At 43.3% G+C, this 18,308-nt stretch overlaps 1 protein-coding gene across 1 annotated transcript in view; it reads right to left on the reverse strand.

Annotated features, from left to right (window-relative positions):
* Positions 1 to 10,562, reverse strand: part of DHRS3 (dehydrogenase/reductase 3) — a 31,688-nt gene extending 21,126 nt beyond the window's left edge. The window contains exon 1 of the mRNA XM_030963909.1: positions 9,617 to 10,562. Coding sequence (XP_030819769.1) covers positions 9,617 to 9,889 — 273 coding nt within the window. The 5' untranslated portion in view covers positions 9,890 to 10,562. The remainder of the gene's footprint in view (positions 1 to 9,616) is intronic.
* Positions 10,563 to 18,308: the final 7,746 nt, after the last annotated feature.

Here is an 18,308-nt window from a genome sequence, read left to right on the forward strand (position 1 = left end):
ACACATTTGCTCAGGCAGTGTAAGATAACAGAAATCCCTATGTTAACCAAAACAAATAAGCTCTGCAGCGCTGCAGTCAGTAAATTGTAATTAAGAAGGTGGCAACGTAAGGGCAGCTGTCCACAAAATCCCATTGTAATTATGCATAGTTTATGGCTAAACTAATGGGATGAACAATTTAAATTAATTACAAGCCCTGCCAAGGTAGCCATCTATTCCCAAGTCTATTAATTAGAATCAATTTAATCCCCACTGGGATAAAGGTCAAACAACATGTATTTGACCCTTTTCTCCTGGCGTCAGTGTTATCAGCCAATGGATCTGGCAGTGCCTGGGTCTGACTTGTCCAGCTCTTCAGGATGTTGACAGGATGCTTTGAAGAACAGAGTCTGGGCCCAGCTAAAAGAATCTTTAATAATTTCTGCTTTATATTCCTGATAAGCATGGGTTTTAAAAGGCCAGAGCTTATTCTCAGCTCTGAGGCTGTTGTTCTCTGTCTTGGGGAGTTTTTCTTTTCAGTCTCCCTTTCCTGCAGAAAAGCTTGAAGCAGCAATTGTGTTAGATTTGTGTCTTCACTTTGATTCCTGTCCCAGTTGAAAGTGAACACTTAACACTAACTAACATTTGTTACTGGATTTTAAAACAAATACTCAAACTTATACTCAATACTTAAACTCAAATACTCAATAATCATTAGCTGACATTTTCAAACTGCTCAGAGGGAAAGATACCAAATTTCTAGACCCTTGTCCAATTTTATGGCCAGGCAATCAAGAGAACTGTTACTTTTTTTCTTCTCCCCATCACTGTTGCAGACTGAATTAACCAGCTTCTTCTGTGAACTTCATAATTTTCTTTTATTTGTCCTAATTCTTCAGGGTTTTTTTTTTGTTTTTTTTACTTGCCTTTATACTTTTATTCCTCTCAGGTTACTGTCAGGCCAAGTTCCTGCCTTGCTCTGGCAGTCTGATGTAAAAACAGGGAGTTCTTGATATGCCACCTTTGAATGTTGCTGATCTCTTTGAGAAATGGAATTCAGAGTGTATTTAGAGCTTTCTAAGTTCCTCCTTTGTAATTTTACTATCCACTGCATAGTATCACTCTAATAAAGCAGGTTGCCACAGCAGCCTTAAGAATAATAAAGTCTTTGATTCCTTTAAAAGGTTTTAGTCAAATGCTTAGGACTGTATACATGGATTATGGTCACTCTTAAAGCAAATTGCTGTGCCTGGCTAATTAAATCAGACATTAGCTCAACAGCATGTTTGATTCATTTATAATGCAGTAAAAACTACCTACAGTGCTTCAGATGGAAATAGTTCTACAAGTCTGAGACTTTTTCTAGCCTGTGCCAGAGCCATGACATAAATGCAACATAAATACTCAGCAGGACTTTTACAAGTCACTGTAGGTGATGAGACTACACAAAGAAAATAGGGATGAATCACTTCAGGTAAGTGGCCTGAAACATCATGGGCCAAAACCTTCCTTCAGCCCTGAAGTTCAGAAAATCTGCCTTTTTCCTTCCTGTGGTACAAATGAGACTGAGAATGATGGAATCAGACTATGGCTGAGGCTCTGGATGTCCTCTGGTCCAACCCCCTGCTCAAGATCAACCTCAGTTACTGCTCTGAGCAGGTCAGCTCATTTTGAATTTCACTGCTTCCTCCTCCAGCTTGGCAGATCTGAGCCTCTCTTTTCACTTTCAAGGTATTCACTTTCACTTTACTCCCTTCACCTTTATTTAGCATTAGATCTACTGCAGCCTTTACCTCCCAGCATTAATTTTTAAAACAATCTGTTTTCTACCACACTTCCTGCACCTCTCTAAACATTCTTCAAAATTCTTTACTGCTACTTTTCAAACCCCACCTTAAAACTTCCATTGCTGTGATGTCTCTTCCAAAACTTTAAACTGGCTCAACAAGTGGTGCTGCAGTCTCTGGCTTTCATCAGCAGAGAGCTCTGTGTTGGTGCTCATTGTCACCTTTTGGTTTTTATCTCCACTGTCACATTTATTTATTTTATCCCTGCCAAACCTGAGGTCAGCATCATCTTTTGCTGTTGTTCTTGCAGAGCACATTTAGCATCTTTATGCTAAACAGTCTTTGGTGTGAAGTCAGTTTTTGAGGCATTGCAATGACATTAATATAAAACCTCATCTTTAAAACTTTAAGATTTTTTACAGCATTGGCACAGCCCTTGTATTTAGTGGGAAGCCTCATTTAACTGCCTTGGTGCCAGACCTTCAGCATGTTAAAAAGTGCTGGATCTTGGTGTGCCAACTCAGCATGGTCTCAATGGGGACAGCATTTTCTCATTACATCACTGCGTCTTGATGAGAGATGACAAGACTGCAACTCTGCAAGCACCACTTCTTGTTAACATTATTTATTCTCCTTACAACACACCCAGCAACAAATACAGGTATGTTCCAAATTATAACTTAAAACAGCTCCAGCCCAAGCTGCTTCACAGACACCAAAGATCTGAGAGCTGATAAATCTCTGGTGGTGCCTGCCAGGCAGAGACACTTATTCAGCATGTTATTCCAAGCGCTGGCCTTGGCAGCAGCCCCCAGCACAGGCTCCATGCCACGGCAGCCTGGCACTCCAAACAAGGGCTCTTCTGCCCATCCTTAAATCCAATCAACAAAGTAGGGAGCTGCCAACAGGAAGCCATTAAATAAAGCTGCCATCAGGATGTAATCTTCGGAGAAATAAAGCTTTTCTGGAGACCATAAAGCCACCCAATCAGATCTATGCTGTCATACTTTACCAAAAGTTTCAAATTAATGTATTATTTCAAACGACATGGAAAAACATTCACTCCCCAGCTCTTCTCATGTACTTCTGGTTGCTGATAAGTTGTGACATGCTCTCCTAGTTCACTGTAAGATTAAGTGCTTAAATTTAAGGAAGATTAAAGTAACCATCATTTAACACATCCCTGAAGCTGCTGCATTCCTATGGTGGTTTCTTTCCAACCACACACACAACAGGAGAGATTAATCACTTACAACCTCCTATTTGCACTGCAGGTAAATATTCTCATTACACTAAAATATCTACAGCGTAGAATATTTCCTTTTAGATTCCATTAGTGCGTTTTCCTTTTACATTACATTATCCTTTTTACACAATGTCAGATTGCCTTTTCCAAATGGTCACTTTTTTGCATTTTTGAAACGACTGCACAGAAATCCATTAGGCACATGGGCTGTATGTCATTGTGGTACCACCATAGGGCAGGAAAAGCATTCAGAATGGGGACAGATGCTCACCTGGCAACAGTTTCTTAGCACTAAAATCTAAATATATATATATAAATTTTACACCGAGTCTTTTAAAACCAGGCCACCTTAAATGTAGTGCACCACACTGGCCTATTGCACTCGGTAATGTACATCAGAACTGTGTCCATTTCTATTATAAACCTAATTTTAAAGGCTTTCTAATTTCATTATGTTAAGTCATGATGCCTGTTAGAAACAAGTACATGGTGATTAATCAGTTTCTGAGGAAAATCAGGTCCTCTCAGCTCTGAAAGTGTGTCATTTTAAACCAGCTCTTTTCTTCTATCAGGACTAATATTCTCTGGGGTGGTCAGATCAGGTCTAGTCATGTTCTGAGCTGAGAAGGAATGAATGTGTCAGAAATCAGTTATTACTTGCAGAACAAAAGTGTCTCCTTGACAACTGGCCCAGCACATGGGATTTTAAAGCTGACAGAAGCAGAAGGGCTTCCTAGGGTTCCTGCAGGGATCTCCTTTGTTCCAAACCTGGAACCCTTTCTTTTGTCATGTACAGGGTTCCTGCAGGGATCTCATGTCTTCCCACCCCTTCGCCACTCCCCCAGCACAGTCAGGAATTATAAACCTTTGTACATGACAAAAGAAAGGGTTCCAGGCTTGGAACAGGGTTCCTACAGAGATCTCATGCCTTCCCCACTCCCCAGCACAGTCAGGAATTGTACACCTTTGTACAAGAAAGGGTTCCAGGCTTGGAACAGGGTTCCTGCAGAGATCTCATGCCTTCCCCACTCCCCAGCACATGGTCAGGAACTATAAACCTTTGTACATGACAAAAGAAAGGGTTTCAGGTTTGGAATAGGGTTCCTGGAGGGATCTCATGCCTTCCCACGCCTTCTCCACTCCCCAGCACACAGTCAGGAATTATAAATCTTTGTACATTACTAAAAGGAAGGGTTCCAGGTTTGGAACAATCCAGCACATTTGGATGAAGTCTGGGGCACATTCCCATCCCAGTGCACCAGGAATTTGATGCCAGACAAGAGATACTCTCCAGTGCAAGACTCTTCTACAGGCTCTGAAAGTGCAACCAGAGAATGTTTGAGAGTGAGAGATATTTTAAGACATTTTGGAATAAGAACTCTTACTGAGTCCATGGGAGACACACATAGCTTTTGTCCTGAGCCTCAAAAAAAGTCACAGTTCTGAAACAGGAGCAGTGGCTTTTGCCCTCATATCAGGAGATTGGTATTAACTTAATATCCAGCTCTAGTCACAGTGCAGTTAATTCTTGATCATACAGCATTGGTATGTGTTATAAAGAAGCTTTCAGAAGGTGTATATATATTAATTCATACAAATCAGGACAATAATATATGGGCCATTCACTTAAGAGTTGGACTCCATAATCCTTGTGGGGTCTCTTCCAACTCAGAGTATTCTGTGAAATCTGTGAACTAATATATCAGTGTGATTCACAAAGACCAAAATGAAATATTCATAGACCTACAGATGCAATTTGTGTGGGAGGAGTGTGCCATTGATAAACTCATCTCAAAACTTGCCAATTTTTCCATTACTGGGAACACAAGGCTAAATTCTAACACCCATACCGTTTTTTTTACATAACTTCTCGCCAATACTCTCAGCCTAAACACAAAATAGCCTCAAATCTTACTCAGCTAAACCCCTCCAATTATACAAGGCTTTCAAGCACTTGTAATTCTTCTGAGGTTTTCAGTTCTGTTAGAGGAAGTGAAACAGTGAGGGGAACTCCAGGTTCCAGCAGCAGTGTGGGCTTGCACAGCTCCCATCCATCCCTTTCTTGGGGCTACTTCCTCCCTCAACCTCCTCCCATCCCAGCTGACACTGAACTGAAAGAGGACAGCACAACCAAACAACAAGAAATCTTCCACAATGCAGACACTGAGGTCTGACTTTGAAAAATGCTGTGGAAATACCAATGGAGAGAACAGTTGAGATGTCAGGGCCGTTGGGTTTTTTTGGAAAGGCCCAAGAAACTCTTCCAAGGTCACTGTCAGATAAACAAGAATACTAAATTACATACTAAAGCTGGGGAATCTGTTTCAGTCCTATTATTATAATCCCTCTCAGTTACTTTTATTAGGTTTTGTTGACATTTAGCAATGCAGAATGCCTAAGAACCAAGTATCCCTTTCCCATTCAATCACACCTCAAATTAGATAAACTGTGAACAAAGTAAATTAAAATGATGAGGAAAATTTTTAGAGATCAAAGTTTTCTAAAAGAAAACCTAACAAAGATAAAGATGTAGGAATCAAAACTTCTTCACTAGAGACTATCAAAATCAGGGCTGACAAATTCCTGGCACAGGCACTATAAATGAAACTTCTGTAGAAAAAGCAAATGGCTTTGAGGAAACTAGGCACAGTTTCCCACTCTGCTGAGCAGTGAATGAACCCATTCAGCCCCTGCACCCCCTGACTGCTCACATCTGCAGAGGGCTGTTCTCCAACACAAGAAATACTGTTCAAAGGGGCCAGTCTTTCCAATATTAACTGGATTATACAGTACAGTCTTTGCAAAACACCATTAGGCTTTGGAAGTGGATTTTTATTTCATAGGCATTAAATCATAAACTCATAAAAGTCTCTCCTTCTCCCATTTCATTAACACAGACATTCTCTGCCATTTTGGCTCACCAGAGTATCAACAGCTATGAGCCTTGACAGAGCTACCAGTGTGTGAGACTGAGGCAGAGGTGATACTTCACTGACCAAATACTTTTAAGGAACACTTAAATTCTCAAGAATTAAAGCAAGCAATAGTGAGGATTTTGACTTTTGCAAGCAGGCAAGAAAGGACTGAAAGCAGAAAGTTCATTTCTCCAGCAATTCAGCCACAGCAAAGTAGCTTCTCAGGCAGCACTTATGAATCTGGACACATCTCTGGGAAGTTGGATTACAACACTTGAACATTTCCGGAGAAAAGTCAGTGCTGTTCATCCCTCATCATAACACTAACATGTCCTGGATCATCTGTAAGCACTTCATCCCTGCACACAGCTCATTTACATGCTCTTGGCTTTTTCCAGAAGCGCTCCAGGAAGCATTTCAATACACAGTGCCTCCCAGGACCAAGTAGTTCTTGACAACTACTTGAAATTACAAACGGAGTATGGATCCTTTGACCTCTCAGGGTACACTTGAACAGGAATTATCTGATGATTAGAGTCTCTCATTGCCTAAAAATTGCTGGCAGTCTTAATTAAAAAAAAAAAAAAGAATATACACTTCTGAAACTGCAAATAAAACTGGCACTGCTTTGTGCCCTTATTGGCAATTTCTTTGGAGAGGCCAACAAACAACTTTGAGGAAAGAAACATCACTTGAGAAGGAAATGTCTCCTAGACATTTATCTAAGTCACATTTGAGGCACAATGGCAGAGCAATGGGGGTAAAGAATGGGAATCAGGATGGATTTACAAGATCATGCCCAAGAGACTTCCATTCCATTGAGAATTGTAGTCTCCATGCTCATCAATCAAGACATTGTATTTCCATTTGCATAAACCCTTCAGGGATTTATTTCTTGTCCTTTCACAGCTTTAAATGCAAGATCAAATTTTACAGTAGAGGAGTTGCAGATGTGACAATTCATAATCTTGTGAAACACAACATTTGCCACCTTGCTCGAAAACGGCTCCGATACATCTCACTTGTGATCAACAAAACCAGCCCCTGAAACAGTGTAAGATGAAATCCCATCCAGTCTAATTACCAGAGAAGTTTCATAGCCTCACAGTCCCAACTAACTTATCTTTCTGGAGATTCTAATCTCAAAAATATGGTTATATATCGCCGCCTACCTCCAAAAGCCCGCCACTATGTCTGTGTGCGCAGGCGCCGGGCGCACTTGGTCAGGACACACTGCACGCCCTCCCCCAGAACCTGAGCCCTGGCACTGCTGCCAACCACCTCCATGGCATGCTGGGCTTGGCCCTAGAACTCCATGCCTTTGCTGGAAGTCTTTTTCTGAACTTGGGATATGGTGACTACACAGATAATCAGAATCTGTTTTAAGTTAGTAATTATGATCAATAATTCAAGCTTTGCATATTAGTGTAAGCCAGTTAACAGTGTAAAAAGAGAAAACCAGTCAGTTTTCACAAGGCTTATCATGACTTGCTAGACACTCCAAGGCTTTTTCATTTCTTTTTGTCAAATGCAAAGTGTAAAACTGAAGAGGAGTGCCAAGCAGAAGGTTGTGCATGGTTCATGGTGACTGCACAAAATCCACAAATTTAGGGTTGAGCACAGAAGCTAAGGAAGGAAAGAAATGAAATCTCATAGCAAAGGGAATGGAAAGTACCACATGTAGGTAAAATTAGCATTAAAACTACTAAGGAGATGAAGCCAACTTTGGTGTTCTCACCACAGGCTGGCAGGCAGTGCCACTACCAAGGGGATCAGAACTTGCTGAGTGCCATATATGACTGACTGCACACCATGATATAACTGAAAAGAAAATCTAATTCAAATTGAGTCGATGCAAAGACTTAAACACCTTGATGATGTACATGAAAACATCCCAAAAGGCAAAACACCCCAAAGTTCTAACCAGTAACTAGCAACACAGAGCATTTCAGAACATGATGTGAGAAAAGTACAAAGGTTCCCAATAATTATTCTCATATATTCTGTATTCTTTCCTTGTACAATATGTAGAGATTTTGTAGATAGGACATACAGCTAGAATACAGTCTGTGTCTGTTTACAGTAATTCCATCCTCAGCTCTCTCTCAAACAGTCCTGGCTCCTTTTGGCCCCTGGCTCCTCAGGGCCATTGTTCAGCTCCCAGCTCAACTGCAGCAAAACAGCTCTTAAATGTGCTGTAGAAATGGTAGCACTTTAATGCCAGCGCTCAGCATAGCAACCAGCCGCTCTAAATAAATAAATAACGAAGCCTGGTATTCCAACAGATAATATAAATACACCTTCAGCAAATTTCTTGGGTCCAAAGGTCAATCAACTTGTTTGCTCTGACTCCCAGAATGTGTAAATCTCAACATGATGTTTAAACACAAACACAGACAAACATCAAAGTTCAATGCTGACATATTTTACACCTCAGAGTTACATGCCAGAATAGCTCTGTACCACACAGAGAAAACTGTAATGCATGTGTAAGGAAGTGATAAAACCCTATCCTGAACTAAATCCAATTTTTTTTTTCTTTAAATAGCCTCCCATTCTGTATTTTTCCTCTTCTTTCTTCCCCATTTATGCTCATTCATCCTCTCACACAGAGAAGTATTTATGCAGCTGTCTAATTTCACCAGTCCTCCCCTTCATTACCAGTAAAAGGGGAGATGAAACTTTCCATCCTGACACTCATTTCAGGGATGTGTGTTTCTGTATCCCTGACTGATTCACACACAGGAATATACCTGTATTTACAAAACCACAACATTTCAAGGTAAACCACCAGTTCCTCAGCAAGAGAATGGACCCACCAGCTACACTGGCACTTCTGGGCTGCTGTGCAGACCAGCCACTCTCAGCCTCTCTCCTAAAGGAAATGTGCAAATAATCCCACAGCTTCCACTCAAGCTGTGCTCTTCTTGCCGGCTTCTCATTCATTTTCCCCTTGAACAGCTCTGGGCTGTCTAAAAATGAAACACAAGGGACTTCAGGAAGCACAAGGAATTAATTTCACAAATGGAAACCCAGCAGAGTGAAAGGGAACCCACTGTCCCAGAGCCACCTGCCCGTCTCCTGTGGGGTCATATGACATGATAGAGGAGGGCTCACTGTACATGATCCCAGCTCTCCTGTGGGGTGATGAGATAGAGGGCACTGTCCTTTGGGGTGATATCCATAGAGGAGGGCTCACTGTACATGATCCCCATGCCCCTCTCCTGTGGGGTGATGTGATCCTGATAGAGGAGGGCTCACTGTGCATGATCCCCATGCTCTCTCCTTTGGGGTGATATCCTGATAGAGGAGGGCTCACTGTACATGATCCCCATGCCCAGCAGTGCCAGGAAGCAGCAATGGAAGTGAGCCCTGGCTCCATGCATAGAATCGCTCAGGTCTCCTTCCCCTGCCACAGCAAACCTGGGCTGAGGCAAAACCCTCTCCTTTGTCAGCACAGGGGGATTCACGAGGGGGATTTTCTCACAACCGCGTTTTCACGGCTGGGATGGGGAAGGGCAGGACGCGGTGAAGGAGGAGTGGGCAACTTCTGAAATGCAATGGATGTAATAACTCAGAGAGCTGCTCTCACCTTTCCCGGGCGATCCCAGCGATCCCACCCGGAGGTGGGGCAGCAGGGCTCGCTGGCAGAGCAGCAGGTGGGCCCTCCCCATCCCCTCCCCGCTCACCTTCCTGGCTCCTCTCCTGGCGAACTCCCGGGCCAGGTGCCGGCCGATGCCGCGGCCCCCGCCGGTCACCAGCACGTTCTCCCGGGACAGGTCTCGCAGCTTGGGCGGCAGCAGCAGGCACACGGCGGCTTTCACCACCAGATACACCATCTGCATCGGGAACAGCAGCAGGGCGCCCAGCCACTTCCACATCATCCTCTTCTGCCAGGCAAAGTTCTCTTCCAAGCCTCCACAGAACCAAGGTGACAGAGAAAGAAAAGCGACAGCCTTCATGCACCCCCAGATGGGTGACAGTTCTTCAGCCCCCCTTCCAAAACTTGGGGGCAAGAGGTTCTTGGATTGGAAAAATCCTTCCCTCCCCCTAAAAAAAAATGTGGGGGTAGGAGCAAAGTAGTGCAGAAGACCAAGTCACTCCCCTGTTTCTTGATCGGTGTCCTCTGGGATTGTCACACGCAGGTAAAACAGCTTCCTTGCTTTTTAACTGGAAAGCTTTTTTTGTTTTAATTAAAAGAGAGGGGAGAAAAAAAAAAGTAGAATTAAAAGTAACCATGCATCCCTCTGCTGCAAAAACCCACATAAAATTCCAGTATCCAAACGAAAGGTTTTTATATTTAGAAAAATAAAATAAAGCAGCCTATGTCTCCAAATTTCAGCCTGCAGTGCCTTCCAGGCAGCTCATTTCTATTCTTAGACTCAGGAAATTGCTTAAATAAGACAGAATTGCCAGGACCTTCTTTTTAAGAAAGCCTCTATTCAGGGTGAGGTTGTTGTTTTAGTATCTATAAATATCTATAGACGTTCTGTCCTGAGCCGGTTGCAAAGGCTGAGCCGGTCACTGCCTCTCTCTGCCCCCTCTCCCGGTTTTTTCACTTGGAGTGTGGATCACAGAGCAGGAATTACGCCGTGCACTACTTCAGCTCTGCCTCTTACTCATTTCTGCCTATTGCCGTCTCCGCCGCTCAGGGCCGCGGCGCTGGGGAGGTTTTATACCCCATTAATCCTGATTGACAGTTAAAGTGTCGGGCCGATTTCACTACTGTTCCTGGGAGTGGCTGCTGCTCTGCCCTCCCCCGCCGGCCGCCGCCGCGCCACCGGCTCGCTGCGGCTGGGCCGGCGCTGCCAGCGCGGCCGCCGGGGCCACCTGCGGGCGCTACGGGCCATCTGCGGGCCGGCAGGGCCACCTGCGGGCACCATGGGCTTGCTGCAGGCTGGCAGGGCTACCTGCGGGCACTACGGGCTATCTGCGGGCCAGCAGGGCTACCTGCGGGCACCATGGGCTCTCTGTGGGCCGGCAGGGCCACCTGCGGGCACCCTGAGCTTTCTGAGGGCACCCTGAGCTCTCTGTGGGCCAGCAGGGCCACCTGCGGGCACCCTGGGCTTGCTGCAGGCCGGCAGGGCCACCTGTGGGCACCATGGGATTGCTGTGGGCACCCTGGACCAGCAGGGCCACCTGCAGGCCACCAGGGCCAGCTGCGGGCACCCCGGGCTTACTGCGGGGCAACAGGGCCAGTTGAGGATCAGCAGGGTCAGCTGTGGGCACCCTGAGCTTCCTGCAGCCACCCTGGGCCAGCTATAGGCACCCTGGGCTTGCTGTGGGCCAGCAGGGCCACCTGCAGGTACCCTGGGATTGCTGTGGGCCACCTGGGCCACCTGTGGGTACTCTGGGCTACCTGTAGGCACCCTGGGCTTGCTGCGGGCACCCTGGGCCACCTGCGGGCACCCTGGGCCACCAGCGGGCCAGCTGTGGGCACCCTGAGCTTTCTGTGGGCACCTCAGGCCACCTGTGGGCAGCAGGGCCACCTGTGGGTACCTTGGGCTTGCTGCAGGCACCCTGGGGCAGTTGCAGAGATCTTGGGCCAGCTGGAGCCGTCCTGGCCTTGCTGTTGGCACCCTGGGCGAACCCTGAGCCAGCTGTTGGCACCCTGGGTTTGCTATGGGCACCCTGGGTTGCCTGCTGGCACCCTGGGCATGCTGTGAGCACCCTGGTTTTGCTGCAGGCACATGGGGCATCCTGCAGGTGCCAAAGTCAAATAGCTTTAAATACTACACCCTGGGCAAGCTGTGGGCATGGGGGGCAAACTGAGGGCACACTGGGCTTGCTGTGGGTGTGCTGGGCTCATGCCATGCTGGACTTGTTGCATGCCATGCTGGGCTTGCTCCATGTTGCCCTGGGCTTCTCATGCATGCCAGGCTGGGCTCATGCCATGATGGGCTCTGTGCAGGAACCCAAGTGCTCTGTCACCAGGTCATGCAGCCCCTGCCTCCTGCTTCACCTGCATGTACCACAAAGGTGCCCTGGTCTGACCTGAGCCCAGGGAAAAGCAGGTCCAGGAATAACCAGGGCTAAGGCTGAGTTCAAGGCAGCCACCATCTCTGGCAGGGAGCTGCTTGCCCAAGATCAGCTGGTGTGTGCAGGGCAAAGCTGCTTGCAGCCCTAGATTTCCAGCTGAACCCAGCCTAGGCTGATAATCACCAATATCTAGTAGCACTGACCAGTGTTTTCCTGGATAACATGATACCTCGTGGATTTTCCATGCTAGAAGATGCTTGCATTGCTGAAAACTGGAGATTTAGCAGTGAAAAAGGCAGGCTCTGAATGACAGAGGGAGACTCACCCTTCAAAAAAGGGTGGTTTGTTCCAAGACCCAGAAGGTCTCCACAGCACTTCAAACGCTTGTAAGAGGGGAAGGGCAGAGTGTATTACAGCAGGTCCCTGGCTCTTTGCACTGTCAAGCATTAGACAGGTAAATTATGATTTTGATTGTACAGATGAAGCTTTTCTGAGGAGGCTGTAACTGCACATTCATTTCAGAATTAACCTGAAATGCAAAGCTTTGAGGATATCAAAAGGTCTCAAGGATATCAAACCTCACAGTGTTGTCTTCACAGCAGGGCTGGAAAGAAATTCGGGTTTATATCTGCAGGTATCACTAGGATTCATCAAAATGAATGCAGTGCACAAGTTCACTCAGGAGCCAGATGAACTATCCTGGGAAGCCATCTAGAGGCAAACACTGGAATTAAGGGAAAACTGCACTTAAAAACGTTCTCAGACTTCTTCACATCTCTGGTTCCTAAAACACCACCTCAATGGACATTTGAATCTAAGCATCTGTGAGAGACACAGGTGAGTTTGGACGCCAAATCCCTTTAAAAATGAACTCACTTTTCTTCTTTGGAATCAAACAGGTATTTTTGAAAGCAGACATTCAAAGTGACCATGTGGGAACAGAGTGTTCAGGGTTTTTTGTTGGCAAAAAGAAGGGCAGCCAAGTTTCTGGTGCCCCCCACATTCAACGGCTCTATCACACATAGATTTTTTTTTATTAAAAATACCTAAATCCTTGAATTTCAGCTCTGTTAAAAGTTCCACAAAAGTTTTAAGGGAAGGAAAAAAAAAATCCTGGAAGGAAGAAATTGAGAAGAGAAACTTAAACATTTTTTACCTTTAACTGGCAGGTTACCTCATATGAAATAAGCCATATGACTGTCACTGCATAATCAGAGTGTCAGGAGAGGGTTTTGAGGAGAAGATGAAGCATCCCAAGTGGAAACTGTCTGCACATTCTGTCAGAATCAGTGAGTGTTCCTAACTCAGCTGCATCTGAACCAAGCAGAGAATTTCCATGGCCTGTTGGCAGCATTTAGCACCGTGGTGTGTTTTTACAGTAATACCTCCAGAAATGCAGCTTGGGGAGGCACCTGGCATTACAATTTTCCTCTCAGTCCAACAGCTCTGGAAGGGAGAGAGAAATTACCCAGAGAAGCCAGTGTCTGGCTGAGACAGGAATGACTCAGTGTCTGGACTGGGAACAAATATAACAACTTTCTGCTCCGGAAATAAGGAGCAGTGTTAAAAATGAAAGGATATGAACTCCATCGAAGTATATTTGGGTTTTTTTTTGATTCCTGAGTTCAGTCTCTTAGTGCTTAAAGCACCACAGACGCATTTAAAATAGAAAACTCATCAAGATTGCAGAGTTAACTTGTTTAGATTTAAAAGGAAATTCATTATTAATGTAAAACATTTGCAGGCCCTTTGAAGCCGGGGGAATGGAATAATCTTGTGAGCGTTTATTTCATGTCTATTTCATGTCTATTTCCAGCTTGAATAATAATCTAAATATGTTTGAAGAGATTTTTTTATTCATTATGATTTTGACCTATGTACAAAGTTGGTACCAAATTTGGATTGGGAGTTAAAACGTGGTTCTTGATATATAGAAGCCCTGTGCTTCAAATTTCATTGAAGTATGAACTATTTTACTTCTTTACTACTTTAGATTTACCTTGAAGCAGTGAAAACTAGTAGATGCTACATTGTACAAACCTACAAAAACAAGAAGCAAAAGCAGATTTGTAGTAAAACTGAAGTTAGTGCATCTTGCATGTAGTAAATAAAAACTATATGCAAGTTACTTTAAAATTCATGTAATCCAACCAAAAAGTCAAATAGCTTTAAATGCTACACATACTTTATGTGAGACCGTTAGAACTTTAGAGGTATTGTCCCTTTTAATTGCAGTTCTACTCTGAAAAGGAAAAAAAAAGGAATATTCCAGAATTTCACCTGATTTTTGTACAGCAACCACTGCACTCTTTCTTGCTGAGAGGTCTTTTTCCAAATTGTCACCTTTACAAAACCAACATGAACTTTTATTCACAAAGTCCATCTCTGTTAGTGAGACTCCCTAAAGTACACTTTCATATAGGGCTGGTTGTCCAAGGTGTTTTCAATACTGTTGGTACAGACACTCAGCACATACCTTGGTGAGGATAACAGTGATCTGTCCCATCACAGCCATTCTCTCTAATTATCAGTCCCAAGTTGTCCCAAAGTGAATCCCATCCATGTTTCCACTCAGAAGTCCTAAACCAGTGCCCTGAAACATTCCATAAGCAGGCCTGTTCAGTCTGTGAAATTGCATCATCTTCAGAATTAATTTTGCATTTTCAGCAGTTGTTTCCTACACAGACACTCACAACAAAGTATAAACTGAACGAACAACCAACACAACAACTTTTTAAAGCCCTTTTCATGGCACTTTTAACTATGTTTATTCCAGTTTACAAGAGCAAGAAGGTAGTCAGGCTCACAGTGGGATTCTTTGGGTGGTCCTGTGCAGGGCCAGGAGTTGAACTTTGATGATCCTTATGGATGTGTTCCAACTTGGGATATTCTGTGATTCTATGTAATGTATTTCATTGGTAACTCAAGCCAGTTTTGGCTTCCATTTGTTGGTTTAGATTTCTGGGTTTGTACTTGTGTAGTTTTTGGAGTGTACTTAGTGTAGATTTACTCATATTCTTAATAAGAGTCACAGAAACCGATTTTTTCTGACTTGTGGTGGCTTGAAGGAAAAAAACAGCAGTGAAAAGCACATTTACCTCCAAAACAAGTTGGTACACTCTCTATACACATCACTTACATGACAAAGCTCCATTTTTGCAGGATGATGTTACCTGGATCTGTGAAGAGGCTCAGGCAGTGTCTGAATGTCACAGTTCATGTTACACCTGTATTTATGGGCAGAACTGTGTTCATGGAGCCTTTGCAGCCTTGGAAGGCTGTTTGTACAAATGAGGTTGCTAAATGGCAAGGACTTTGGAAAGGAAAATGAGCTGGAAATTAAAACTATGCTTGAGACACGTCTGAAAGCCAATTGGGGTAAAAATTCTGTATTTTCAACTTAAAAAGCCCCACTCAGATATAGACAGTACAAACCTGGGAGCACAGAGCAGCAGTTCCACAATAAAAAGGCTGTGTGTCTATGGTGTCAAGTAATTCCATTTATTTTACATCAGTGCAGGGTTTTTAATCATAGATAATCTATCATGATCACAGAATAAATCTTAAACCTCCTTTAAAAAAGGAAAACCTTTTGCCAAGCTGATCTGGTTTTTGTTAGATGAAGTACTGCTGTCAGATTTGGATAAATCAAGAGCTAAATTTTTGTGCTTCTTGATTTCATTCTTCCCTCGTGTTCACATTTTCCATTTGAAACGTGTCCCAGTGGTTCTGTGGTTTCACACTGTCCTTCTATATGCTATTAAGAGTCTGATACTGTTGCCTTCTAAGTTCTGCCATGGACTAAGCTCAAAGGAATTGGGTTTCTGGTTAACATCCAGCCTGACAGCAAAGACTGCATCAGGCCTTTTACAAAAAGCTGCATTTTGATGTCTTAGGGCTTTCCCAGGGTCTTACAACAGTGTCACGAGTAAAGATATAAAAATGTCTCACTGAGTAATTCTAAATTCTAGGTAGCATCCCTTTCTAGATTCAAGTGTAAAAATAATTGTTTTTATAAGCAGAACTTTAAAGAGTGCTCTAGGGGCTCTCTAGAATTCAAAGGATGCAGTTTCACCTATGTGGTGCTTGTTCCACCTGCTGAGTTGTTTTCATACATGTTAGAATTTGTCATTTGTTGTAATTTTTCTTGGTTTTCCTCACCTATCTGTGTTTAGAAGCCAGATCTCTCAATATCTTAGGCTGCTTCAAGAGAGAACAATGCAAAAATACCCCATGTAAACAGGAAAGGAGTTTGTTTGGAAAGGAAAGATCATGTTTGTTAACCTGACTCATCTTACCTTCTCTTTGGTGCCTTTACTGACTTTTAGGCCAGTGAATATTTACCTATTCCTTCTGACTAACTCCTCAGTCCTGATAAAACTTCTAAGACATAAAAAGAACTGGGCAAACACAAGAATTTTGTCTTTAAGGATCTTAAAATTAGAGAAAAGTCCTGAAATCCTACTAAACCAACGTGACATCAATTTTGACACAAACTGAACAGCAAGCTAATGCCTGTAACAAGTTTGCACTGGAAACTTGTGAACTAGCTTAGAAAGGAAATCTCAGGATTAAATATTCCCTGAATTCCTTCTAACAATGTCTTTTTAAAAGAATTCCTTACATGCAGCTGTAACTTCTTTTCAGAGGGAGAGGTTCACTAATACATACTGGGGTGAAATAATTCAGGGCCTCTGACTGTCTAAAGTTTCTTCAAACTTGGCAGTTTTACAAAGGATATCAAATAGAAGAGGAATATTAGGAAGAGAATAGTGGTGTCAAAGGCAAACAATTTTGACTGGGAGGCTAGGCTAGGTCAGGTGTATGAACTGATGTGGGGAAATAAGATCACACTAAAATCAATAAACCCCAACCTAGATGTTACCTCACAGAATATAAAAGTAGCATTAATTTTTGCTTTTGTTTATTTTGTTTTGTTTTTTAAAAATCACTCAAGTTAGTGTACCCCCACAGGTCTGGATGGAGTAGGGTTGGGAGGGACTCAGCAATTTATTCCCCAGCTCAGTCAGTTCGTTTGCATCAGAATTGGAAAGGTGACTGTGATGACAAGGTGCAGGTCTGCCGAGTTAAACTGAATTCCATGTGATTACTTAAATGGATTTCATTATCTTCTTATCCTTAACACCTTATCTGTCTATCTATCATCTATCTATCTATCTATCTATCTATCTATCTATCTATCTATCTATCTATCTATCTATCTATCTATCTATCTATCTTAATTTTAAACCACATAATTCAATCATCTGCACCTGCTGGGCTCCACTGAAGTTAAGGATTAGACCTTTTACCTTAAGAATCCAGTCTGGTCACTCATCATCCTGTATTTTATCTCTTATGACTCACTTGTTTACTCATTCCACACAGCTAAATATTTTTTTAACCCACTGACTAGTTCACATTGAAGTTTCTTGCTCTTTGCTGTAACACATATTTTATATAAATGGAATTTTTCTAAGCAGATATATTTTGTCTGGTTTTTTAAAGTGTGCAAGAAAACATGGAAAGGACTCACCTTTTTCAGTGTATATGTCTCTGAGGGAATACACTACAGGTTGGTTAGCCAAATGCAGAATCCTGTGGCTCATAAAAAGGAGTATTTCTCTCTATGGCCATGATTACAAGCTTTTATAAGGGTTTTTTAATGAAATATTGGGGAGATTAGTGGGGATAAAGAAATATTTCAGTGTTCAGAGAATAAGCACAGGTTGTACTGCTTATGTCAAGCTGAGCTAATGCTTGTTTGCTTTTTAATGTTACCCAAACAAGTTTTGTCCAGACACATGGTGGACAGAAATACACAAAGTTACACTTGGTGACTCATTCCTGCACTGCCATCACCTCCTTTGGTGCAAGTTTTGGATACCATATGCTCTGATCACACCTGAATTACAACCAGTGATAACACAGAGTCCTCTTGGAAAACACAGCAAAATATGGAGTTGTAAAGAGATCAAAACCTCTCCTTTAGTAAGAATCAGCGCAGCGGGTTAGGGCCAAAATTCTCCAAGTCAAGGAGAAGTTTCCCTGTGCTAGCACAGCACCATTGGTGAGCCCAGAGCCCCTTGCTGCACACTCAGGCTGGTAAATAACTGAGAGGTCTATGTGGATCTCCAAAAGCAAAATTCTTTGAGACTGAGTTCAGAATGCCTGTTCTAACTGTTCTGGCCAGCTGTCTGCCTCAGCAAGTGAGCAGGGGAAAAGATCAGCACTAAGCAAAAAGCCTTGGGATCATCCTTCAGACCTATTCCAAGAGCAGAACCTCTACAATTCCTGACCATGGAGACTGCAGCACAGCCACTCTTCCATAGGCTCTGAGACACTCACTGGTACACTTGCAAAACATCCCAGAGAGCTTTTCAGGCACATGAAGCGGAGAAA

The sequence above is a fragment of the Camarhynchus parvulus genome, chromosome 21 (assembly GCF_901933205.1).
Source record: "Camarhynchus parvulus chromosome 21, STF_HiC, whole genome shotgun sequence".
Lineage (NCBI taxonomy): Eukaryota > Metazoa > Chordata > Aves > Passeriformes > Thraupidae > Camarhynchus > Camarhynchus parvulus.